The 27,427-nt window shown below is 46.6% G+C and overlaps 1 protein-coding gene across 4 annotated transcripts; it reads left to right on the top strand.

Moving 5' to 3' along the window:
• LOC146175625 (uncharacterized) lies at positions 1 to 26,536 on the top strand. 4 transcript variants are annotated; one of them, XM_084582025.1, is made up of 7 exons: positions 7 to 168; positions 8,189 to 8,363; positions 13,523 to 13,663; positions 14,805 to 15,087; positions 20,839 to 20,873; positions 21,622 to 21,771; positions 24,036 to 26,536. In XM_084582025.1, exons 3-7 carry the CDS (start codon positions 13,565 to 13,567, stop codon positions 24,105 to 24,107), a joined length of 639 nt encoding a protein of 212 aa, XP_084438151.1. In that variant the 5' UTR covers positions 7 to 168; positions 8,189 to 8,363; positions 13,523 to 13,564; the 3' UTR covers positions 24,108 to 26,536. The 4 variants fall into 4 exon arrangements, with proteins under 4 accessions (XP_084438152.1, XP_084438151.1, XP_084438150.1 ...); XM_084582026.1 differs by lacking the exon at positions 8,189 to 8,363 and having other exon boundaries at positions 1 to 168; positions 21,625 to 21,771; XM_084582024.1 differs by lacking the exon at positions 8,189 to 8,363 and having other exon boundaries at positions 7 to 164.
• The last annotated feature ends 891 nt before the right edge of the window (positions 26,537 to 27,427 follow it).

Here is a 27,427-nt window from a genome sequence, read left to right as displayed (position 1 = left end):
CACTTCCGGCGCGGCGGCGCTAGCATCCGGAGCGGCACCGGCTGCAGCAACGAACTGCATCTGCGGTCCCAGCACCGACGCCGAGGGAGGAGGCTTGGGCCCTTTGCCACGTCGTCCGGAAAAAGCGCCTACCGGCTCCAGGACTGCAACGACGACTTTCCAGCGTAGGTCAGTCACTTTCCGAGAAACCTTTACCTGAAACTATCATTTGTGCACTCTTTTGAAAGCTCATCATGCGTAATCAGCTATGTTGTTCAGCGATATTCTTCAGTGTGTAATATCTACGAAACGACTGTGTAGTACTTCCTCAGCTGCGTCATTACAGAAGCTGGTAGATTCGCCGCCATAAACGCTGGCTTTTTTAGTTGCATGATAACGTGATCGCTGCTGGCCGTTTTGGTATTTATGAAGAATTCAGATATACCGCTTGGGTGATTGGACAGCTTTTATCCAGAGGGCGGCCATTTTGAGCACGTGAGCAGAATTTGTGCCTGATGTATTCAATCAAAGATTTCGCAATCAATCGTCGGCGTGATCGGCGTGAATGAGCAATAATTCCTATATTGTTGTGCTTATTCATTCCGTTGAGCTCCTGATGTCATATTAGCTTACATGGCATTTTTCGCCGCTTTAGTCCATTGGCCTAAATGTTTTAAATGTCATAGCAAAATGATTCGGCTTTGTCACGCTGGCCTCGACGTAAAGCACTGTTCGCAAGGAATATAGGGACCTTTCTCGAGGCTTTGCGATCTAGATAGTCTCGGGTATAGTCCCGAAAAAAAAAAAAGAAATTTGGCCTCAGCGTGAAGAACGAGGCGCATAATAATACGCAGACATAATTTTAATCAAGCACTAATCTACCGTTGAAAAAGGCGCGGTCAGTGACCCAAAAAGTCGAAGCCACTTGCGAAATTCAAGCCACTCGGGATATTGCGGAAATAATAATATAACCCTGCTGTACAATGAAGCATGCTGCAGAGCGTATTTAATCGTTTAGGCTGAAATATTGCTGCCATCTGGATATTTACATGAAGCTCGGCAAGTTTGGCGTGACAGCCATATATTAAGATGCCAGTCGATTCAAACACCTACTGCAAACCTCTAGGACGTGCTCTGCTTATTATCGATTGGCGCGATCCAATTGCTGCACACTGTTTCTCATAAGTAACCTCCTTGTAGTCGCGACGTCCTCCGTGGGATCAGCAAGCCCTCCATCTTGAGATATCGGCTAACATGGAATTAATGTGTAAACAAACAAAAAAAAACAAATATTACTAGTTACTTTGCAAGAACATGGAGGGTTATTCGAAGTAGAAAATTACTGAGGACGCATCATGAAAATACACTGCGCTTTTAGTTGCGGTTTGATCACAAGAGGGCCTAAATTTGAGGCTTTCGTTTTTTTTTTTTCTTTTTTTTTCCGGCTTCAGTTCTTCGCTGAAACGCAAATAATTAATAAAGTGTGGTTTGCAGAAATGGCACTTGTGAGCTTTGAACGCCTGGTAGAGTTAGAAATCCAATCTTCACAATCATAATTTGCAAACTAAAAATGAAAATGTACTTTTTTTTAAACATAGAGTTTTAGCACTGGCGGAAAAATTTATAACTGGACCACAGTACTGTTCTTTCGCACATGCTCTGCCCTCATACTCTGGCCTGAAACCGCGCAATTCCCCCATTCGCAAATTAGTTTTCTAAAATTTCTAAAAAATGACATTCCCTAGCTACTGCTAGAACGGGCTACTAAACAACGGCGGTTGGAGTATTGCTTACAGTAAGAGGTCTTACGTGTATCGTAGCATGAGGAAAGGGCACAAATTAGGAAAGTGGGTCCATTTTTATTGGGCATCCACTGACCTGGTTGCCGCAATTTGAAGCCAGGTCGGACACAGTGTTCCAATTCTCTTTGGAGGCCGCACTGACAGCCAGCTGTTGGCTGCGCTTGAACGAGAACAGGTAGAAAGCAGCAGAATCGCAATTCATTCTCTACAGATAGAAGGGAACCGTTTATAAATAAACATCTTTTCCCAAACAATCCTGCTTGATTAGCTGGTACAGCACAAATAATACAAGAACATGCGATCTCAAAGTGAAGAGAAGAAGGAGAACGGGCTCCAATCAGTCTTCTGTAGGGGTGTGTTTATTCTGTGAACCCAGATGATTCCAGCCGCTCAGGGGAGACTCGCAGCGAAGCGTCAGGCGTGGCGAAAGAGCAAGGCAGCGAACAACTTCTTCGTCCTTGAGAGCGGCAGCACGCGACGCATGTCAGTGGTTATATCGATGAAGATTACCACACTACAGTTTCCCCCCGGGCAGAGAAGGAGCCATCCTGGCGACTCATGGTGCCGAAAGGACAGACGGATCGTAGTAGGGCTTGATTCGGTCCACATGAACTATTTCGCGTCCACGGCGACGCAAGTCCGCAGATGGCGTAACGGGCTCAACTACGTAGTTCACAGGAGATGTTTTTTGAAGGACTCGGTATGGACCGTGATACCGAGCAAGAAGCTTCTTTGACAGGCCGGCGGTTGTGGCAGGAACCCAGAGCCACACCAGGGAGTTGGGCGCATATGAAGGCGCCTCACCAGTGTCACGATGATGTTTTTGTTGCCACTGATTTTCCTTTGTGAGCGAACGAGCTAGCTGACGGCATTCTTCTGCATACTGGGCGGCGTCCGAGAGTGGCGTCGATTCAGAAACATCAGGGCGGTAGGGAAAAAGCGCGTCCATTGTGCAGGTTGGCTCGCGCCCGTAAAGAAGAAAAAAGGGAGAGAATCCAGTGGTGGTCTGTATCGCAGTGTTGTACGCGTAGGTTACGAAGGGAAGAACGTGGTCCCAGTTGGAATGAGCGTCGTTGACGTACATGGCCAGCATGTCACTCAGAGTACGGTTGAAGCGTTCTGTCAGGCCATTCGTCTGAGGGTGGTAAGAAGTAGCGGTGCGATGAATGATGCGACATTCTTTCAGTAGGGCCTCGAGAGCGTCGCACAAGAAAACGCGTCCGCGGTCACTGAGCAGTTCCTTCGGAGTCCCGTGGCGAAGAATCAAGTTGTTGAGAATGAACAAAGCAACGTCTCTTGCAGAGGCAGAGGGTAACGGTGATGTTTCAGTGTAGCGAGTCAGATGGTCTACTGCCACAATAATCCACCGGTTTCCAGCAGGAGTAGTCGGAAGAGGGCCATAGAGATCTATGCCAACGCGGTCAAACGGACGAGCAGGGCAGGGTAACGGCTGCAACGAAACAGAGGACTTCTGAGGAGTTTTTCGGCGTTGACAAGATTCGCAAGCGCGCACGAAATGTCTTACGAAGCGGTACATTCCACGCCAGTAAAATCGCAGACGTAGGCGCGTGTAGGTTTTCAATACGCCACCGTGAGCACATTGTGGGTCACCATGGTACGCAGCACAAATGTCGGCGCGGAGATGACGCGGGATGACTAGAAGCCACTTCCGTCCATCAAGCAAATAATTGCGGCGATAGAGAAGACCGTCACGAATGGAGAAGTGGTGGGCTTGGCGGACGAGCGCTTTGGATGAATGACCGGGAGTAGGACTTGAGAGAAAATCCAAAAGTGCATTGATCCAGGGGTCATTCCGCTGCTCGGTAGCCATGTCGATAGTTGTAAGAGTCGACAAATCGTAGGCACAGACGTGGTCAGGCGAATTATCTCTAGGCAATGGCGAGCGGGAGAGAGCATCCGCGTCCGTATGCTTCAGGCCTGATCGATAAATGACATGAATGTCAAACTCCTGGAGACGAAGAGCCCAGCGAGCAAGGCGACCGGATGGGTCTTTCAGAGAGGCAAGCCAGCACAAAGCGTGGTGATCGGTCACAACGTAAAACGGTCGACCATACACATAAGGACGAAATTTTCCGATAGCCCAAATAATGGCCAAACATTCCCTTTCTGTGACTGAATAATTAGATTCCGCCTTTGTCAATGTTCGGCTGGCGTATGCCACAACATACTCGCTGTAACCAGGCTTACGTTGGGTAAGGACGGCACCAAGCCCAATACCGCTGGCATCAGTGTGGATCTCCGTAGGCGCAGCCGGATCAAAGTGGCGTAGAATGGGCGGCGAAACCAAAAGGCGGCGTAAAGTGTCGAAGGCTTTATCGCAGGCTGGAGTCCAGGCGGAAAGGTCGGAGCTGCCGGCAAGGAGCTGGGTCAGAGGAGCGATGATAGAGGCGAAGTTCAAGATGAAACGTCGAAAGTAGGAGCAGAGGCCGATAAAGCTCCGAAGCTGCTTCAGAGAGGTTGGCTTCGGGAACTCTGCAACTGCGCGAAGTTTGGTGGGGTCGGGAAGAATGCCGTCCTTAGAAACTACGTGGCCTAAAATTGTGAGTTTTCGAGCGGCAAAGTGGCACTTCTTCAAATTCAACTGAAGCCCAGCGCCGGCGAGACACGTGAGGACATCCTTTAGGCGGAGAAGGTGAGAAGAAAAGTCGGCAGAAAAAACTACGATGTCGTCCAGATAACAAAGACAGGTCTGCCACTTGAGTCCACGAAGAACAGTGTCCATCAGGCGCTCGAAAGTAGCCGGGGCATTGCAGAGGCCAAAGGGCATAACGTTGAACTCGTATAATCCATCCGGTGTTATAAAGGCAGTTTTCGAGCGGTCATTATCAGCCATCGGTACCTGCCAGTAGCCGGAGCGCAAATCCAAAGAGGAGAAATACTCGGCTCCCTGTAAACAGTCCAAGGCGTCGTCGATTCGTGGCAAAGGATAGACATCTTTGCGCGTGATTTTGTTAAGCCTACGGTAATCGACGCAAAACCGGATGGAACCATCTTTCTTGGTGACCAAAACAACCGGAGAAGCCCATGGACTGTTAGATGGCTGTATGACGCCCCGGCGAAGCATGTCGTCCACGTTGTCAGCAATGACTTGGCGCTCAGAGGCCGACACGCGATAAGGACGCTGTCGTAAAGGTGCGTTTGTACCAGTGTCGATTGCGTGCGTAACGACAGACGTGCGCCCCAGAGCAGTGTGAGGAAGGTCGAAGGCAGAAGTGAAGTTCTGTAGAAGAGCAGCGAGTTGATCGCGTTGTGCGGGTGGGAGATCTGCGTCAATAGCTTGTTGAAGAACATCGGATGGTGTCGAAGCGGTCGCTGTATCGCAAGAGCTGAGCACATTAACGTCTAATGAAGTAGGCGTTGCAGGAAGAGTATTTACAAGCGCGGGATCAAGTTCTTCAATACGACCGAGACACTCGCCGCGTAGCAGGACGGACGGGCACGAAAATGGATTTGAGACGTACATTGCACTAATGCCATCTTCGAACTTGAGGACCGCAAATGGAAGCAGGAGGCAGGGATGGCGTGAAGCGGCGTCGGAAGGTGTGAAGAAGACAGTCGAACTAATAACGCTTTCACAGGAGAGTGGAACGAGGGCAGCAGAAAATGGAGGAATGTCTGTGTCACTGGCGACGAGGAGTTTTGCAGGCCGGGTCGGGACGTCACACAAGACGGTATCACAAAGAGGTAAAAAGGAAACTTCCGCGCGGGCGCAGTCAATAACGGCATGATGAGTGGAAAGGAAATCGTAGCCCAGGATGATGTCGTGTGAGCAGCGAGACAGTACAATAAACTCGATGGTGTATAAGACGTCTTCGATGAGAACACGGGCCGTGCACGCCGCTGAGGGATGAATGCGCTGTGATGAGGCGGTGCGAAGCGAAAAGTCGGAAAGCGCGGTGGTCACCTTATGAAGACGACGGCAAAGAGCTTCACTGATGACTGATACGGCAGCGCCCGTGTCGACTAGGGCGAGTACTGCGACGCCGTCGACAAACACTTGAATTACGTTAGTGGGAGAACACCGAGGACTTGAAGAGTTCGAACCAAGCGCAGTTCTTGCCCCGGGAACTGCGACTGTTAGTTTCCCTCAACGGTGCCGGTAGAACGTCGGAGTGGGGACGGGGAACGGCGACGAGGGGAAGGTGATCGGCGAGTTGTGTACGTTTGATTGTCACGAGATACAAATTCGGAACTGGGCGGATTTCTCGGCGAGGGCTGGTCTGTATTGTAGGAGTAGTTCCATAGTTCAGGTCGAGAAGGTGGAAGGCGTTGGCGGCAAAGGCGTGCGACATGGCCCGGCAGCCCGCAAGAATAGCAGATTGGTCGGTTGTCCGCGGTACGCCAAGGGTTCGTAGGGCGTTGGCGTACCCTTGGAATAGGGACATGGAATGCAGACCCAGGCAAAGGCGAAGGAAGGTTGGAAGGAGCGGCCTGGTAGGAAAGAGATGCTGATGGCATGAGCGGCCTGGCCGCAACTTGGGCGTAAGTCAGTGGTGCCGTTACTTGCGCTGGCACGGGGCTGGGCGGCAGCACAGGGCTGGGCGGGAGCATGGAGCTGGGCGGAAGGACGTCAGCGATGTGATCTTGAACGGCACGCCGTATGGTAGGGGCCAAAGACGGAGCCATGTCAGGAACAAGGCGGCCACTATCCTGTAACTGAGGGACCAGCGATAGCTGGCGGGCGACCTCTTCTCGAACGAAGGCTTTGATTTGCTGAAGTAAAGGGCTGTCCTCTGATGGGGTAGAACCGCCCAGCGCAAGTGTAGAGATGGCGTCGTCTCTAACACCGGACCGCCGGGTAGAAGCGCGCTTCTTACGAAGCACGTCGTAGCTCTGGCAAAGCTTGATCACGTCACTCACCGTGGCAGGATTTTTTACCCAGAGCATTTGGCACGCGTCGTCAGAGATGCCTTTCATGATGTTCTCGATCTTATCCGCTTCAGTCATTAGCGGATCGACACGCTTGCATAGGTCCACGATGTCCTCTATATAACTAGTGAACGACTCATCGACTTGCTGAGTGCGCTCACGCAAGCGTTGTTCTGCCCGGAGCTTGCGAACTGCAGGGCGGCCGAACACTTCTGCAAAATTATTTTTAAATGCAGACCAAGATGGCAGGTCTGCCTCATGGTTGCGAAACCAGAGGTTCGCCACGTCAGTCAGATAAAAGATTACATTGCTTAGCTTGATAGCGTCGTCCCATCTGTTGTAGCTACTGACGCGCTCATATGCCGCCAACCAATCGTCGACGTCCTGGTCGGCTGTGCCACTGAAGAAGCACGGATCACGCTGCCGTAGAGCTCCAGAACACAGCACGGTGGTTGGGAGGGGCGACGATGTCGTGGCAGTGTCGTCCGGCATGCTGGAAGCAGAGGGTAACGTGCGGCTTCTTAGTTCCAGGGTGGACGGGAACGTACCCAGCAGCACCTGCACCAATTGTCCTTGGTGCAACTTCTTCGTCCTTGAGAGCGGCAGCACGCGACGCATGTCAGTGGTTATATCGATGAAGATTACCACACTAGTCTTCTAATTGGATCTGTCAGATATGTCGACCTTGACTCGAGGACTTCAGTGGCTGACGTACTTCGTTGCCAAGCGTGCGTTCCCAGCCCCTGCGGCAGAATGTCGCTGGAGGAATATTAAACAAAAACGCCTGCCCTGTACCAACCTTTATAAATATCAATGCACTTCAATCATTCAAAAAAGGCACAGCTGGTTGGAATAACTATACCGCTTCCTTCTTTGCATTATTCCGGTGCCTTATCACGGCCGTCGTCCAGTGTCTGAGAAAAACTCTGGCCCGCAGAAGTCGTTTATTATGATTTTTTTCTTTTCCTTTGCCGCTCATCACAAATTGCATCGGAAAAAAGGGACATTATCATTTCGCGAACTAACACTAACATGTGCATATCAGTAATAAGCGCCCGGTATAGAATTTAACGTGGGAAGCGTTAAGAGGACCGTTGTACTGAAAATTCGGCGTCCGCCGCGTCACAAACGAGAAATCTCAGCCTACTCTGTCATTCGAACCGACGTCCTCCGAGAAACACATGGACTCCGATGCATCTGCCAAATCACACATCATCTGGCGGCTCTGATTCAGCAATTCGAATTGATTGCGATCGTGTGACCTCGTCCGTTCTTAAAGCTGTGCTGATTCTGCACCTCTCCTGGAGGCCATACCCTCATCAATGCCTCCGTTTCCCAGTGTGGAGCACGCTGTCCTCTTATTAACATGAAAAGGAACATCTTCGGTGCCGCACACGTACTCTCTTAATCCTGTATTACCCGTACAGAATAGGTCGCACTTCAGGGCATCAGGGTTGACCTCCCTCCTGCCGTCACTCGGAAGTGCCCTAAGTTTCCATACTTGTATTCCCGCCCAGGCTGTCCTGTCTGAAACTCGTCAAACTGCTGAGGCATATATTCATCAGCTGTTTTGAGCTCGCCCGGCGCTGAAGGCAACGAGAATTCGTCACATGGCCACCTGCAGAACAACCAGCCCTCATATAATGCTTGGACGAAGGGACCGCACCCCTGCCCCCTCCTCAACTTCATTAGGTCGTCCAAGCTTTTTTCATTCATTTAATCGTCAATTTTTTTTATCAGAACAAACCCTGGTATGCACTGAGGCAATAAACAACATATCATAAAATAAAGTCACAGGCGTGCTCCTGGCAGATGATGATTGGCAACTTAAATTTCTGGTCACTAATTGGTCGATGGATTTTATGACAGCACAAATCCACGTGACAGTATGGCAGAAGATGAGAATTGACCCAGAAACCATTGATTCCAAGCCAGACATGCTGGTCCTTGGCCACGCAGTTACGTTTGTGCAGCTTAGTAAAACCGGGACTTTGTCTTGTCTGGGGGCCTTTCACGTCAAGGTCTAGCTTAGGAATGCACGCTAAAAGTATGCGCGAGATAGTATAAGAAAAACATAGGGAACTCTTGAATAAGCGATTAGTAAAGTGCTTGTATGTGAACAGGGATTTGCAACGGGAGCCGCAGCCGTAAGCAATTACCGCTGTTGCTGTCGCTGCGTACCGTTAAAGGCGGGCCCCCGAATTTCTCAGAGGGAGTTTAATGCCAACTGCCAATGAGCCTGAGTGCGGTTAATAGTCTACGGCCAACGCTGTATCGGATCCCAGCGGCGTATGCCAAATTTCGATAAATGGCGAGAGCCACAAGATGGCTGCATTCATTTTCGATTTTAGTGATTCGTTAACAAACCCCGTGGTCGAAATTAATCTGGACTCTTCGACGACGGCGTGTATCGTGCCCATGTGCATCTTTAGGACTTTGAACTTCAAATATCAATCAATTTTCAGGTCAGGTTTTTTATTTCAGTCCATTCGTCATATCGGTTTTAATCATGGACACCACCATCGCCAACTCTCATCGAACTCGAGAAAGTTGCACACCACCGAGTCATCAAAACCATGCGCGAGTGCATGTCTGCAATTAAGGTGAATTAATCGCTAGTTTAGGGTATGCTTTTCTTTGAGGTATCCTCCTAGAGAAGCTGCGACTGTGCATATATTACCCCACTCGTTTAAATCAGTTTATAGTTAATCGAGTTTAATGTTCACATCTGACTGTGGCTGCGAGAGACGCCGCGGTGAAGAACTCAGGGAGTTTAAGTCACCCAGAGATCTGTATCGTTCACTGACGTCATTCAGTAGACAGGCGCCTTGCTTTTCATTTCCAGCAAAAATTAGCCACCGCGGTCCGGTTCGAACCCAAGCCCTATAGAGTTCAGCACTCGATTGCCCGAACATAATTCTTTATCCTTGCGACACAAGACTCGGTGATCGCAGTCCTCACTTTGTCTCCTCAACCGTTAGGTAAGTGAATGAAGTAAAGCGCGCATAATATCGGGTACTTATGTCGACCGCAGCCAACACGTGCGTAACTGATGAGAACTTTGTTTCCCTGCGAGTAACTATATTGCACGTGTAGGTAAAAATTTTTGTCACCCCAACCCCCTTAAGTTACCGGGATGGCGACTGAATATGTTATCGAAATGGCATTGCTTCAATCTTTATGATAGAGAATCCCCGATACCGATGCCTTTTAAAGGAAGACGTCTAGAAAGCGCATCCAAACAAGCTATTCTGAAAGGTATAAAGTTAGTGACCTCATGCATCAGGCGAAATAACATGAAACTTCCGCGGCGTGTATTCTCTTAGTTTTTTTTTCTTAATTATTTTTCGCACATGACCTCCCGCGGTGTCGTGAAAACTATTAACATTAAAAACTTACCCTTTACTTCAAGATCATCGCCTGCCTTGCATGCGCGATCATCGGTCGCTTGAAGAATGAGTTGTTATTGCCGGTTCTTTCAAGCTCGCATAGCAGCAGGCGCTGTGGTGCATTCTTTCCGCTACGAAGAACGTAAAACATTTGTGGTGACAAGAATGTCATATTCAATAGGATTCCTATTGATAACACACAAGAGGCTATCAATACGACTCCGAGGGGGCTCAGCTCTTGAACACTGCATTCCACACCGTTCGTCAACACAAAAATATTTTTACTTTGATGCAAATATCTTCCTTTGAATCAAGTCGCTCCGCTATTTGAGCAAATGAATAATCAGCTCAGTAATACATTTATTTAGCCTCGTCAGAGCTATTAGCGGTTAATACAAAATTGAAAACACAACTGAAGAGAACGAACCAAGTTTAGCAAGAGTGAAAATGTTTTAATGCAATTCTATTTTTTTATCTTGCGTTTGCTATTCCCGCCAGTTCAAAATTTCCGGTCTATCGGCAGTCTATTACAATGGAAGGACGAAGACAAAAGGAAGGAAACTGTTCAATTGGAGTGTGGCGTAATGCAAAATAACAAATTAACGAAATGACGACCTTCGGTACGCTCGCACCAGAAGTGTCCACGGGCGTGCTTTGTGCATTTCGCATTTCTGCTGCAACGAAAACGTAGAGCATGAACATGAACATTTATTTAAGCAACCTTGCGGTTCTAGTTACTACAGGGCAAAACCAAAATGAACAAATGGAAGGGAACAGAGTAATTTGGCACAAGTGAAGAGTCATTGTATTTCTCCTATGCTTCACGCGCACATATCGCTATCTAAAACTCCAATCCACGATCGCCCTCCTGAAATCTAACACGGCTGCTTTCCTCGTAGTTCCCGATGCTTACTGTAACGTGGAAATGTTTTATTTTTCTTCCTGATTTTTTCACAACTGCGGGATGCTCAATCTTCCTCCCAATTTAATGTTGGATAACTGCGGCGCTCAGACCCATCATGTACTGCGGCCGAAACTACAACTGTCGAAAGGTGAGACGAGCCAATTGCGGCGCACGTCTCGATACGCGTAAACAACGCAGCCGGTGCACAGCCGGTCGAGCCGCAGCTCTTCCGACCACCTGCCCTCGTCGCATATGGCAGTTTCGGACAAGCGCCCGCATCTTGGCAGTGAGCGCCAGAGGCGCGTATGTTTGTGACTAGCAGCTGCTCGTACTCTTCAGTGAAGTGTGCTGTCGGTCGTCCAACTGCGCTTTAAGCTTCCCACTGCACTTGTGAAGGCGAGGGCATAGCCGCAAAGTAACCACTAGTGAGAATTAGAATGCATAAGATGGTAAAAAGGTGATAACTCAAATGAGTAGCGGGGTGCTTGCCATTCATGTGAACAGGTTACACTTTTCCTTATGCAGATTAAACGTTTCGCACACTGATACGTTCTTTGTATCGGTTTTAAGAGGCAAGCGGCTAGTTTGCTGGCATTGAACGTGTGGGCGATTGCTTCGTATCTGTTGCATACTCTAAAGACAATAAAATACCCACCATTATCCCTGAAGGGCAGCGTTCTCTCGGAATTTGCGTCGTTTAAAAGCCGCACCTCCGTTTGCGAAGCAAACATTTATTCGAATGCCTCTTTGATAACACACACACACACACACACACACACACACACACACACACACACACACACACACACACACACACACACACACACACACACACACACACACACACACACACACACACACACACACACACACACACACACACACACACACACACACACACACACACACACACACACACACACACACACACACACACACACACACACGCACGCACGCACGCACGCACGCACGCACGCACGCACGCACGCACGCACGCACGCACGCACGCACGCACGCACGCACGCACGCACGCACGCACGCACGCACGCACACACACACACACACACACACACACACACACACACACACACACACACACACACACACACACACACACACACACACACACACACACACACACACACACACACACACACACACACACACACACACACACACACACACACACACACACACACACACACACACACACACACACACACACACACACACACACACACGCACACACTTAGCAACATTTCAATGCTCGCCACAACTGCGAATTAGAAGGCCGAGAATTTGTGTGAGCTAAGGCGACCATAGAGAGTGTGGTGTATCTGCCATCGATTTCTACTCCTGAACTCAGAATAAAAGCGCATGGTGGCTGGTACCAACCTTCCGTCGGAGTCAGTATTGCATGGCATATCCGTGATTTTTTCCCCCCTCTGATTATCCATTGAAAAGGAAAACAATGGGTTAACCGAAGATAATGCAGGTAATACATTCAAACGGAACCCGCTGCCTCCTTCCCTTTGTTTCGCGAATTGAAACAAAGGTTGCTAAAGCACAAACAAGAGTTAGCTGTGTGCCTCTAGTGCAACAGTGTGGTCTAGGTTGTATAAGAGGCTGCTGTTTCCCTTATCCTTTGCGACGAAATAATATTACCAGTGAACACGAAAGCTCTCCTTAGATAGCTTATTTGGCGTGTTAAAGGTAACAATGATATGATCTCGGACTATGAAATTTTGAGAACACCAACTTTAACTAGCTGTCTTGTCTAGAGTTTACTGCAGCGCTTTGTAATTAGCTGAGCTCTTCACTTTAACAGACCCATAAGAGAGGACGAGTTGGTGGGTTCCTGCAGGGACGTTCGGCAGTGAAAAATGTGGCCTCAAATTTTTTTGGGGCTCCGAAGTCTGCGCTACTGTAAATCGAAAAAAAAAAAAACGCATTAGAACAGTATAGCGCGACTGTTGCCAACAGGGGCCAACCAACCTCAATTTCTTTTTTTTTTTTCTTACGCGTTCTGTCGAACAGATGTCACCGTTGCCGCTGCCATCGCCGTAACCTATAATTTAGGGGGGACAAGCGCGTCGGAAAGAGTACGCATGTGATTTCGAATTAAAATAGTGTCATAACCGTTCACTGTGCAGCTCTCAGGATGTTGCCATACCATTTTGCTTCCCGCTTAGCATCCATCTGTTAGTGAAGTTGGAGGCTGCTTTGCGATAGGAATTTTAACCGACGACATATACACACCTCCAAACATACTAGTACATCGTTCACGTAGATGTTTACCAAGAATAGACACCATGCTTACCTTTCCCTCTTTGTCATTTCCTTCATACCCTTTCATCTCATCTCCTTCATACACTCGAGCAGAGTGCAGTCACTGTTGTTGGCATGGGGCAGTGGCCCGGGACGGCTCACGCAAGTAAGTATTAAAGTCGATGTGTAGAAAAAAAGGATGCAATTTGTTTCTTCAGTGTGTGGCTTTACTGTGATTATCCTTGTCGGCGGCTGCAGAGCACGTCATATGTGGTTTTGACGCCTCGCAGATGACTGAACGGGGAGGAATCTAGCAACCGCCAATCAACTCCATGGCTGCCGCCATGTTGGCTGATCGGCTACATGGTCTCCTGCTGGGCATTCTGCTCACTGCTGCCTGCGTCTGCGAATCTGCGCCGTCGACTTCCCAGGTAGCATTTCATTTTTACACACAGTATAGTACCGAACACCAAGAAAATTAAATTTTATCTACCGACTGGGGTGAACACTTGTTGGATATTCCCCGGAACTTGGCTTTTATGCGATACTGCTCTTTAAAATGCAAGACTTTCGTTTATTAATGACTCACGTTTCCAGTTGTTATAGTTAACAGAAAACATTTTTCCCAAAGTTTATGAGAATTTTTGCGCACTACTAGACAGCACGCATTTCTGTGACAAACGCGGGGATTTCGCTTGACGTACTGTATGGTGTGGCAACCCTACGTCCAGCCAGTGCACGGCCATGTCAGCCGGCTACCTCCTGCCGGCTACCTCCATGCCGGCTACCTCCTGCTAGCACCATGCTCGCGATTTTTCGCTCACTACGCCAACGCTGGCACTAGATTTTTGATGAATCGGGACCGTTAAGAGAAACATCACATTAAAAGAGAAAAAAGCCTCGCCTAAAATATAAAGAAGTAACCTGAAGATCTGGTCTTCTCTGCATAGGTTTGTGCATTACTTTAGGAAAGAAACATGAAACAGTCGCTTCACTAACCATGTAGCTAATGCGCGACTGAAATTCATACATACGTGACCTCAGATAGCTGATATTACAATATGTTGTCGTTTCGGCTCTTGCCTGTTTGTTTTAATATATATTATTAAAACGAACAGGCAAGAGCCGAAACGACAACATATTGTAATATCAGCTATCTGAGGTCACTTATGTATGAAGTTCAGTCGCGCATTAGCTGCATGGTTAGTTAAGCGATTGTACACACACGTGCCGGAAAGTCTAGCATTTCGTAGATAAGAATTTCGGAGCTCAATGGCTCAACGACATATAGTGGACTCTGCCGGAAATAAAGCGTTTGTATATTGCCTATCACGTTTTGTGCGTGCGTGCATGCGTTCCCAATTTCCGCCAAAAAAAAAAAAAAAACGTGCAGTTACCGCCATACCAGTGGAAGGTGCATGCATATTTTACCCTATCTCGTAATCCAAACCTGTCATTAGAGTTGTGCCTAACTTGTGCTCCTGAGTGTCCCCACCTACGATTTGTTATATTCCCTGGTAAACCGGTAGAAGGAAAGGCGAAAGCTCCTCATTGGTGCAACGCTCTACGCAGGTCGCAAAGGACGCAAACGCCAACCCTATTACGGCTCTCGCAGTCGTTCCGCCGGAGTTGGTGCTCAACAAGGAACACAAACCTGCTACCGACAATGCCTCGACACCAAGCGAAGGCGCGACCACCATAACTACGCCTAAGACTGCTTCCAACGGCACAGTGATGAACCACACTGCTGCAAACACCACCGCGGCGCCAGGAAGTACTAGTACGACAGTGTCCAGCGGTGATGCGGTGCTCCATTATGGGGCAGGCGTCGACACCGTTGAGAAGAAGCCGCAACGTGAGTGCATTGCATATCCGTACTTTGCCGCCGAGAGAAGTGCTAGTTGGTTCACTTAGCGAGCTGCTGAAAGCACAATGCAAAAATAACAAAAATAACAGCAGCATCTGTATGTACTGCCTTTGCTGCCATTGATTTCTTTTTGCCTTATTTGGTGTCCCTATAGCAACGCAGTACCTGCATCCAGGTAATACTAGAGAGCTTATTTACCGTGATCTTCAATGCGCTACCGTGATCGGCCACCGCACGTTCCACTGCGCATGCCCAGACCCCCTTGACGCCGATAGATGGCGCCACATACTGGATGTCGGCACATAGACCTGCCGCGTCGGGACCAATCAGCTTGTACGCCCCGCCCACGCGCGGTAGAGGGTCATGGTGGCGGATCGCGAATAAACGGTAAGCTAAATCTCTCCGCTGTCGTATGCCCGAATGGTTGCTATGAGCCGACATCTTCACTCGATGGCACCCGCTAAAATGAAACCGCATCGTTTCGGTCTTTCACCTAAAGCAGATTCTCGCTTTAACGCTGTGAGTCACAAGGCGGATATACGTGTCTGACGGCGTGAAAAATCCCTGCTCTCTCAGTGCAGTGGTCTCGTGAAGACCCTTTTACCGAGAATTTAACCCCGGAAGGACTGGACACCAGGCAGGGGAAAATCTCGTATCCCTTCGAATGCAAGGAGTACCAGGTGACACTAAATTGAACCTAGGACATCCCGGATCCGAAGCCCCCGCTGCCATCCGGGCCACGTGCCAACTGGTGACAAAGGCACCTAACGACGCACATTCAGATATTTTGTTGCTCATTTAGATATTTCTTTCGAGAGATAAAGAAAAGAAATAAAACCTTGATTTTGCGAGATTATATAGCTTAGTACGCTTAGTTCGCCGGACACACGGCGATTTAAAGGCATAGTTTGAGAGACAACTCACATCTTGCTGATTAAGCTGACAAACTGGCTTCGAATCTATGGGGGTCATACCCGTCGTTTCCAAAATCAAGATCGCTATTGGCAGATTATTCTTTTTAGTTTTCGAAAAGTTTACCACAAGGCATAAGTTGAGAAATGGGGAATGGGATGCAGGAGATAGAAAGTTAAAAGAAGGAGTGAAGTCCAGTTGCACGTAGGTATTCGCAGAGGTTGGCGGTGTAGTGGTTGTCCAATGTCCACTTCTCGTAATCACAATCGCGGTTCCACCGCAGGCCCACCTTCATGAGTAGCCGTTGTCTAACTGGAGCCGTTGCTGGACACGTCCACAACAAGTGACACACATCACAGATCTCAGGTGCAGTGTCACAGTGAGGGCACCTGTCAGTCAGTGGCAGATCTTTATCACGCCAACGATGACTTACAGATTGGGTCAGAGCCGCCCCTGACCGAATCCGGCGCACTGATACCTCTTCCTGCCGAGTAAGATTGCGGGGGAGAGGGTGCGAACACGGAGGAATGAGAGCGCGTGTTCGCTGGCGCAGAACTTGAGAATCGGAAACGTGGGACAGGAACGGATTTGGGGGAAGAGGGGAAGGTGGTGGATCGCCTGATGTGTTTATGTGGTTTAAGTGCAGATTATTCAGCTTGTCACACTTGTTGTCGTGAGATGTAACATCGTGCGTTATGTTTGCGGCACAGTCTCCGATAACTCTCCGGCCCCTTGCCCCAACAGTGCGAAGCTGGTGATGCCATGCCGCAGTGACGCACAAATGAAAGCATGTGTAGCTGTGTAGTTGGTCGAAAGAGTACAATTCTGGGATGAAAATATTCACTCTGGGAAGATAGACGATTTTACTGCATGTAAAGGCGTAGAATTCGGCCAGAAAGTTGATCTATCCTGCTACTCTGCACTGTTAAACTGAACTTTCCCTCTTTATGAACATTCATGAATATTCTAACATATGCTGCCACATTTACAATCTGACTAGTTCTGAGTAACGCATTTGTAGCTATAATCTACATCATAGAAATAAGGCAGGAACCCAACATCCCATTACAGTTCCACGTTACTGACAGGCGCCGCCACTGAACAATCGCTACATCACCAGATTCGTTTTCATGTTCCAGATGTCGGGCAGCTATACTCGAATGCGTGTACCTAAATGCACATGTGGGGCCGCAGCACTCCTTTACTTATTGCAATGAAGTTCAATAGTCCGATTTGCCATAAGATAGTTTACATTTTAACACATCTGCTGAAGGGTAATACTGTTTGACTTGTCTACTTGTCCGCTCTGAGAGAGGTTCCTCCAGAAGCGAGACGTATTGTTCGGTTTCTTAAGCTGATATGGATTAGGCCGTCTTGTGTAAGAAAGACGTTTTCCTCTCCTATTTTAGCAGTTATCTTAGAAACGCTTATCAGTGAAGAGATTAAATAAATGGACATATCCGCTTGTACCCATGTCACAAATGCCATTGTCAGTTGCAGCTTTCTCACGCATTTCCCCTGAACAACAGGTGCATTTTCTTCACATGGAGTCGGTCGAACAGACGTTTGTTGCATCGGTTCGATCGGATAAATTCTTCACAGGGGTGTCACCGGTCTCCTTCTCAGATGTCGATTAGGTGAACAGCAAGCGTTTATCGTATGCGGCTCCTGTAGTTTTTCGTAGTGCTACGCTGCTGTGGATGATTTTCACAATTTGTCCTAAGATATTTGTTAGGGCGTTGTTTCGTGTTTCTGATGAGAGAAAATATGTTATTAATAGGCAGAAGCAACTGTCTCTGTAGCAAGAGACCTGACAGAAGCAAAAGCCACGTCGTGAAAATTAGTTTCAGGTATGCGAACAGTTTGGAAGTTTTCTGCGCGCTTAAGTACATTTTGAGGCAGAAAAAGTCGTACCATTTATCTAAAACAACAAAACGCGACCATTGCATTTGATTGTTTGCTAGATGATGATGATGAAAACATTTATTGGCATTGGCTTAGATTAAGGGAAGGCTAGTCGGGTTCCTAGTCCGGGACACCGTTGGTAAAAGCCGATGCCCGTGCTCTTTCGACGAGGGCGCTCGTTGTTCCTCGAGGTCCGAGCTGGACAGGACCGCCTCCCAGCCTTCTCACATTGGCTGATTGATTATATCAATACTGGTATTTTGTTGACACGCCCATATCATATGGTATAAGTTTGCCTTCTGGCCACAAAATTTGCACTGCGCCGAAAAGGATTCGGGCTCAATGGCGTGAAGTATTGCTGGTTATTAAACGACATAGTTTGCAACACTCTTCTGATTTACTGAGACCCTTAGCAGGCTTCGGGAATGTCTGCCTTTCAAGGCGCAAATGCTGTAATATCTCTGAATATGTTGTTAACGGAGAAGGGGAGCCTAAATCAGCAAGGGAGGACGTAGAAGGATTCCGGGGAAGAAAAGCTCGGGCCGATGCGTGTGCACGCTCATTTCCTTCAACTGGACCTGGACCCATTATAGCTCCTTCTGTGCAGCTGAAGTCCTACATTGACTCAGAATTTCGCAGTCTAGCGGCGTGATTCTGCCACGCATATAGTTTCTATAAGCTCCTGGGAATCTGTAACTATGTATTTCGATGCGGAGTGCGTTGCGGCTAGGGCTATCGCCACTTCCACCATAGCCTACGTATCTCCGTTACGAACTGAAAGCCCGTCCACAACCTGCATTTGGTGCACCATTGATATTGTTGATATCCCCGCAACAGGACCTGCAGCGTCCACGAAGAAGGCTCCTTCTTGTCTTGAATAAGATTCGTTCATCTTCTTGCTTCTCGCCACTCGTCTAGCATGATGATGCTCCGGGTGCATGTTTTTGGGGAGCGGAAGCGTAAGGAATTTGCTCTTCCGCTCTTGAGGTATATCTTGTCTCTCAGCCACTTGTCATGGAAAGCAAATGTTCAAAGTTTCTAAAACCCTGCGACCAGTCTTGGTTGTGGCCAGTCGCATTACCTGGCTTGTAAGATGGGCGCTAATCAGTTCATTAGCCGTATTGTGCACCCCCAGTTGTAGCAGACGCTGCGTAGATGCTTTCATGGGTACCCCGAGCGCCTTCTTATAAGCAGTTTAAAAAAAAAAAAAAAACGGTACACTTTATTACATTCCGGTTAGGGACAATGCCTATATGCCATTTTATATCGCCGTAAAGATGCAGACCGAGTGCACTATCTGAGCTACAGGTAGACTATTTTGTATACTGGTGGACAGGTTGTATCTTAAACTAATAAGATTTGCAGCGCTAAAAGACGACACAGAGAAAAAAGATGCACAGGACGGCGCTAGTAGCGCCACCCTGTGCATCTTTTTTCTCTGTGTCGTCTTTTAGCGCTGCAAATCTTTTTAGTAATTATGAACCAACAAGCCCAGCTTGGAGGTTGTATCTTCTTTTTTTCAACAATGTCAGTCAAAGCTTTTTCAGTAAGGCTTTAAAAGGATTAAGCTACCTCCTTATGAGCCGCCTTGTTCAAATTTACTTGCCACCTTTAAATACAAAATAAAAAACAAGCACAAGGTATTACATTGTATTTAGAGCTGTGCTAATTTGTTGACTTGCACAGCATTGAGCATGTTACCAGCTTCAATAACAATGAGTAAAGACGAGTTTGATACCACGAATAACAGATATTCACAGGCTTTTTATAGGAACAAGGAACCTACTTCTGACCAGACGGTCTCGTATCACCTGCAGTCGTATATAACAACCCGATACGAGAAGCTGGTGAAAACACGAAAGAACGAAATATGAATGGAACTTCAGAAATAAGAACGCAATGTGCTACAACTGATGTTAACTGTTCCTTGTGACTAAGTCGGTTTTCGATTTCTTCCCTTAAGGCTGGACCACTGCATCGCGTACGAACACAAAGCGTGCTCCTTGTGCTCGCCTGGCAATACATCCTCCACGTTTTCCCCCATTTTTCCTCCTGTTCTAATATACTATCACGCTTCTATTTATTTATGCAGCGATATCTACCGGGCCGTAAAGGTCTTAATGCAGGAGGCACAGTGTAGTAATGTATTTCGACAGACTCGGCTTTCTACCTCGAATACGGCCAGGACCAGTTCCTCTAATTGGGACTAATTATTGGTGATATTGTTAGACTTGTTATTGCTGATGACACACACACGCACGCGCGCACGCACACACACGCACACACACACACACACACACACACACACACACACACACACACACACACACACACACACACACACACACACACACACACACACACACACACACACACACACACACACACACACACACACACACACACACACACACACACACACACACACACACACACACACACACACACACACACACACACACACACACACACACACACACACACACACACACACACACACACACAAAAGGTAAAAAAAGCCTATACTTAAGTTAGTGTTGACCCAACGACTAACAATAACATCTTATGATAGAGGGCAAGAAAGGGGGAGGAGGTGAGAGTAGCTTAAAACAGAAAAAATAAAGATGAGCTGAATTGAAGCCTCTGTCCGCTAGCCAACGTTTCGACGAGGGGACTTGCCTTGGTCTGGACCCAGAAACAAAATCTAGTTTTGGCGGAACGTTGGACAGGGCACTAACGTTGACCCTTGTTCGCTTTGGCTAGTGACATATATGCTTAGCGCAATATCATAGCAAAAACCGGTAGCTTTTTAAAGAAAGTATAATTACCGCATATGGAAGTTGCTCGTGTGCATAAGATTTGGCCTTTTGCAATTTTGTATAAAATAACCTTCAAATATCTTTTTTTTTTCTGTCTTTTCAGATACCTATTTCTTCAGCTCATGGATAACATGGCGGGTGAGTGAACTCAAAGAAAATAATGCATGTTCCTGCGTGTATTTTCTACGAGAGACAAAATTATGTTGCCTACTGACAATTCTCGAATTCAGAAAAGTTTTTTTTTTTTTAATGCCACTCAATCAGTCGAGTATAACAGCTGCATTCTGCTCTTCCGTCCTGTTTTTCGTGTCAGTTCGAAAGGAGCTGAAAAGACTCGTTTCAAGCGATCGATCAATCAATCAATCAATCAATCAATCAATCAATCAATCAATCAATCAATCAATCAATCAATCAATCAATCAATCAATCAATCAATCAATCAATCAATCAATCAATCAATTAATCAATTAAATTATAAATAGAAAAAGGATGAGTGCATGGTAGTCCCTAGGTGTGATTTCACGGAGCCTCTAGTCTCGCTGGAACCTTGTTAGCCGACAGACTTATTCTTCTGGTAGTGCCGAGAATGGTAGTGCCCAGTGGCATTACATTGATTACTTTCTGTGATGTCTGTGCTGATTTGTAGAACTTCCGCTTTAAATGGACACAAAATACATCACAAAGGCATAACATCAACGGCACGTTGCTTTGATGCGCGCAAAATTGGTAGGAAGACTGTAGAGCGCTATGACGTCAGCGCAAAAGAAAAGGCTAGTCGGCAAAAAGTGTTTCATCTGTTCTTGTTTTTTCCTTGCCACGTCCTTGCGAGCATACCTTGCAGCAGTGTAACACTCCCACCCGTTGATTCTCATATCCCGGGTGGCAGGAGGACAACTACCTGATGAGCATCCTCATACCAATCGCGTGCGGGGTGGCCGCTGCCGTGCTCATCCTCTGCTCCCTGGCTTGCATCGGATGCTGCCGCCGGCGGTGTCGCTCCCGAAACCGCCGCAAGCTGCACCGCAAGATCGACCCGGTAATAATTTCCTTCCCTTCTTTGAAATTAATTTGCCATCATATTACACCCTGTCCAACCAAATATACCCTCCTTGTCAATGCCAACCAATATGTTCTTACCGCGTCCCATGCTATCTCGAAAATTATCAAGATCCTGGCGTTTAAAAACACTGGAAAATATTGTAGTGTTCGATAACAAGACATTAATTTTAAAAATTTAAGATTTCAATTATATTGTGGTGGAATTCTTTAGACCGTACCCAAATGTTAATTGTGACAATGTAATACAAGCAAAGCGTGTGTGTGTGCGTGTGTGCGTGTGTGTGTGTGTGGGGGGGGGGGGGGGGGGGTTATCATCAACCCCGCCTCGGTGGCTCAGTGGTTGCGGCAATCGACTTCTGCGCCCAAGTATGCGGGATCAAATCCCTTCCGCGACGACCTCTTTTCCATAAAAGTGTAAAGCGGGGCGCCCATATTCTATGTGACGTCAGTGCACGTTAAATAACCCCGCGTGGGCGAAATTTCCCGAGCCCTCCAGTACGGCGGCCCTCATAGCCTGAGCTCCTTTGGGACGTTAAATTTTTAAACCAAACCAAACCGGTACATAAGTAAGGTTTACGTCCTGCGGGTCATTCTTTCTGCCACTGTTTGACCTTAGGCCAGTGCAAACAACTGCATATTAGTGCGTTTTTTTTAAATACATCACAAACGCCAACGCTCTGTTTTCAGCCGTATATTTATGGAAAGGAAAAACGCGTCATTTAAAACTCCGGACTCTCAAACTGCTGTTTCTCAAGGCAGTCATCCCAGACGGCCTCTGCAGCTAAAAACAAGTGCTTAATTCTCAGCCTGTATCCAATGTTAGAGCCAAGTTCCTGATCGTATTTCTTCGCCTTCGAGCTTTCCATATACTGCCGGATGATATGCGCCGCACGGATCATTCATCCACACCCCACGTTGTGAGTGTAAAAGGTTAGGGCGCTCGGGATGCGAGATAAAATCCCGGCTGCGGCGGCCGCTTTTCAGTAGATTCGAAGAGCAAAGAGGCTGTGCAGTGAGATATCAGTGCGCGTTGAAGAATCCCAGATGGTCGAAATTTCCGGAGCCTTTCACTACGGCATCTTTCATAGCCTGAGTCGCTTTGGGACGTTAAACCACATAAACCAAACCATCTCCCTTCCATACATAAAACATTTGAGTTGTATTGTTCTTTACCAGGGTAAATGACACTGGCTGGCATTCTGCGACCGGCCACAACCCACCTGTAGTTTCATTTTCGAAAGATCACAGAATATTAGGAAAGCAACATGCAACTGCTTATGAACGAAGAGGACCTGACAGATTAATGACGCATTCCCACAACAGAAGAGGTAGCTGCGATGAGTGCAGTCAAATACAGGCATAGATATTTAACTTATATTTAAAATTTTGACAGGGACAATACCACTAAAATATGTATTAGATTAGTCCATTCGGTTTCGTGTCGTGGCCACTGTTCTCAATGTCGATGCTATAATCGTCCCATCGCATTACCGATTCTCCTCACTGTTAAGGTGCCAAATCACTTTATCCCAAACTCAACTTCAAGAGGAAGGCCTGACTGAAATCGAAGCGGAGATGCTAACCGGGACCGTAATGCAAAGTAATCCTTAAAAAGCTAGTCGGATATTTGTGTTTCGTATTACGGACAGGTCAGCACAAATCACTTGCCCTAATCTGAAGGTTGACGGGTGCTATTTCTATTTTGTGCATTCATCTTATCTTGTGCGTACTGCGGATACCTATTGCGTCATGACCTAGCGACAAAGTAAATATTTCAGTTCCGCATTGTTTATGCAAATTAGACATGCATGAGCATTTACGTTATCACCTGATCTGCGGTCTTTCTCTTCCGTTGCTGTACTCGATCAGCACTGTACCTAAAGTCGCGGTGCATTTCGCGGCACTCCTAACATAAATACTGCCACCAACATTATTGACCTGTGGTGCTGCCATAAGCACATACTTAGCGACTTCTATAGTTTGGTTACGGCAGAGTTCTTTGTTTACATCAAAAAATTCCACTATTAGTTCATAAACCGCGCATGTGTTTCCTATTCGTCACCTTTCTAATTAGTAATTTTGCAGCGATAATAGGCAATCTGCCAACTTACCGTTCGGTGATAATAGGCAACCTGCCAACTTACCATTCGGTTTATGCTTGATAGAAGATATAACAATACCCAATTTCTAAACTCTAAGATTACATGCCCGTGATGTTCATTTTCCCTTTATTTTTTACAGAAAACCTTCCGGAAGATGAAGGCTGCCGACCGAATAAAGCTTCTAGCCGCCAGTTCGGACGAGGAGTTCTAATGCGGCACCTACTATTCGACCTCTTTCACCTGGCTGGCCAGATGGGATTCCACGAGTGACAGTGCGAACGCTGCGCTGCAATCAAAACCTTGTGGGCATAATGCTTTCACACCTGGCGACTTGCGTGCTTCGCTCAGTGGACATTATACTCGAGCACTGATTCCTTTCACCACTTTCCTTGCCATAGTGTAATGTCTCGGGCATCATCCTGGGTTAAAAATTCATCAAGGTGCTGTGTTCGTTAAAGACATCCCGGTGAGATTTTTGAAGCTGCTGAAAGGTCAAGCTCTTGGACTCCCTGTACTGGATTTTTGCCCAGAATAAGCGCGGACGTGCCTTTCACCTTCTGCCTCTCGAAAGCATGTTTGTTGTTTGAGACTTCTATTTCTTACGCTCAAGAGTCTGAAGTTGTTTAGTTCATGGGTCATAACTTTCAAGTTTGAATTCTTAGTATGACGTTACGGCTATTGCAGTTAAATTTTGAGGACAAGGTATGGATATTTCGTGCTAGTTCTTTTCACGCAAAATCACATATCATTCCCTAACTCAGTTTGCAGTTAAGCGTGGGTGCTATAGTTACTTTTTAAGTGAACAGAACTTGAACTAGTATTGCAGGTGAAGCAGATGCTGTGCAGAAATTGTCAGGAAGACACGCACATGGAGCTATACGGCCCTGCAATTTTTCATTTCCTGTAAATTTGTGTCATAATACTTCCCACAGGAGCGCATGATCTCTTTTTTTTTTATGCTGGTCCATAATTACTACTCTGTCTTGCAATTTACAAAAGTGAATTTCTGCCCTGTTCATTCTAAGGCAAGCGCGCAAAAACTGAACTTCTTGACCTCTTTAACATGAATTTGCGCTCGTCGCTTCGCAACCTGCAGAGGAGTGCATCGGCGTTATTTGGTTTGCAGCTGTCATGAGTGCAAAAATTCAAATTTTACACTGTCAATGCCGCCTTCCTGCCAACTCCAATGGTCTGCCCACTGCATGAAAAACTGTCGGGCATTGAGCTCGCGATGTAAAATGCGCATGGTTGAAAACCGGTGACAATGACTTTACCGGGTAACATGCCCGCGAAACTTTCCCGCACCAGTACAGTGTACTCGTTCACCGACGAACCGCAGTCGTTGTCCATGTCGAGTGGCTTTGTGTGCCCAATCTCGAAACCGAGCCAATATGACATTGTGGACCTTTCTGTGGTATTGTCCTTTTACCATGACGAAAGGTGCCTTTACCTTGAATTCCGGAGATTACTTCGTCAGCCGGACTTGTTTTCCAGGTGTTATGTACACAAGTAATATATAATGCTTTGTCAATATCACCCCAAAAGTAAACCCGTGTTGCTGCCGAAAAAATAAAAATCAGATGGTTATAAGAACCAAATGTACAAGCCACAGTCTTCGCCTTCTCAAAAGGCAAGATCTTGAGAGAGCGACACTTTATAAAGACTCCTTTGTTGGGTTTGTTCGTTTTCTCATTTTGCTTTAACTAGTTCTCACAGATGTGTACAGCACACTTCTTTTTTTCTGTTCTTTGTAGTGTAAACTTCTTTTGTACTCGGACGTTCGTTTTGTGTGCAGAGCCCCCAGCGATGAACCCTCAATTTTGCGAGAACACGACCGACTGCTAGTGTTTTCGGAGTGCTGTGCGCTAGAGTTTTTCCAGTTATAGTTATTTGGGGTTAGAGGTAAGAGTTTAGAAGGAGATTTGAGCTTACTGCTGTACAGATTTTCTTCGGGTCTATTTAGTGCCTAGGCACCGCATGTAGTTTTTAGTGCTTTATTTTTGTTTTCCACGTGCGTGAGACAATCACATTTTTTCACACCTCATCTCAATGTTTGTTTTTCTTTTTTTGCATTGTCATTCTCTTGTAATATTTGCTTCATGGAAAGCGGTCTATATTATGCTTACTAGATCGCATATATTAATCCCTCTCGTTCACCGAATTCCTTAGCTTGATCATTATAGGTTTTCTTAAAAAAAACACGGGATGTTTTGTGCTAAACCAATTTCTTTTTTCGTACGTCGGAACATTTAGTGTTCTGTGTTGTGCCTTGTGCTATCCGTTTTTCGACTGCAGTACCAATGATCTGTGCGGGTATGTACACCAAAATTAGGGCTAAGCACCTCTGCTCTTTTAGCTGGTGCATGTGGATGAGAATTTCTAGTCATAATGTTTCTTGCACTGAGCGTTTAGCCAGGCCTCTTCACCGGACTGTTTCATCGCATTTTGCACGATACCTGTCTCTCACTTCTGCCAATTTGTTCCATATCCTTGTGGGCATAATGGTTTAAGTGCCTTCCCTGTATATACAAAAGTATTATTCCGGAATATATCTCAGTTGTACATGTGGTGCTCCAAGTGACTAAGCACGCCATTTTCGAGTTCATTCTTGACGAGAAAATAAAGCCTGTGGGCAGGTAAGCATTGCTTCTATTCTTAATCAACACACTCAGCCGGCGCTCGCCCGCGAATACTTGGAAGCCGGAACCCCGTTCGCTGCTGCGCCCTGCCGTCTGTCCCGTGATTTCTTCCCCAGTGAAACAACATTTTGGCATTATGCGCTACGCTGTCGTGCCCAAATATTTTTCTCTTTATTATGCAGTTTACCTTGATTTCAAGCATAATTTGGAGCGCTAGAAACTAGGCATTTTTTTCACAGCTCATCAAAATCCCCCAAAGTTTGGAAACAGCAGAAAAAAACAAGAAAAAACATTCGACTGGAATTTAAAAAACTTCGATCTTTATTAAAATCTATCTCGAAAATGCTCAGTACCTCATAAATATTAGCGACAAAACAAATGTTGAACTATTTTCTTTAAAACTATCCAAATAAATATAAAACTGAGCGCCTGCAATGAAAATTGTCAATATTTATACTTGCATTCTGGCAGGTTTCTCTCTATCTCCAGGCATTGTTCTTCATTCAGGGAAAAACTTGTAGCTCCAGAATTGTCCATTCTTCATATTTCGGAATCGGCCAAAATTCAAATGAATGATGGACAACTTCGATTCGAAGTTAAAAAAGAACAGCATCTTCAATTTTTATGTAAGTCGCCAAAAGTAATTCTCAGTAATTTATAAATACGAAGTCCTAAAAAAAAGCATTGTTATGTAGACTGAATACATATCAATTTTAATCTGAGCACATGTTTCTATATATAGAATTCCTTAGGGTTAAGAAATTCGATTTAGTATATTTGCTGAGTTATCTTACGCCATTTTCAAAGCTGCTCAGTGCTTATAAAATTGCTTAGATTGGAATAAATTCACTATTTCTTGCAATTCCATAGGAAAATGCAGGTTACAATTTAA

This window comes from Amblyomma maculatum, chromosome 10 (genome assembly GCF_055883805.1).
Source record: "Amblyomma maculatum isolate TAMU_Amacu chromosome 10, ASM5588380v1, whole genome shotgun sequence".
Taxonomy (NCBI): Eukaryota; Metazoa; Arthropoda; class Arachnida; order Ixodida; family Ixodidae; genus Amblyomma; species Amblyomma maculatum.
This window is presented reverse-complemented; position numbering and strand designations above follow the sequence as displayed.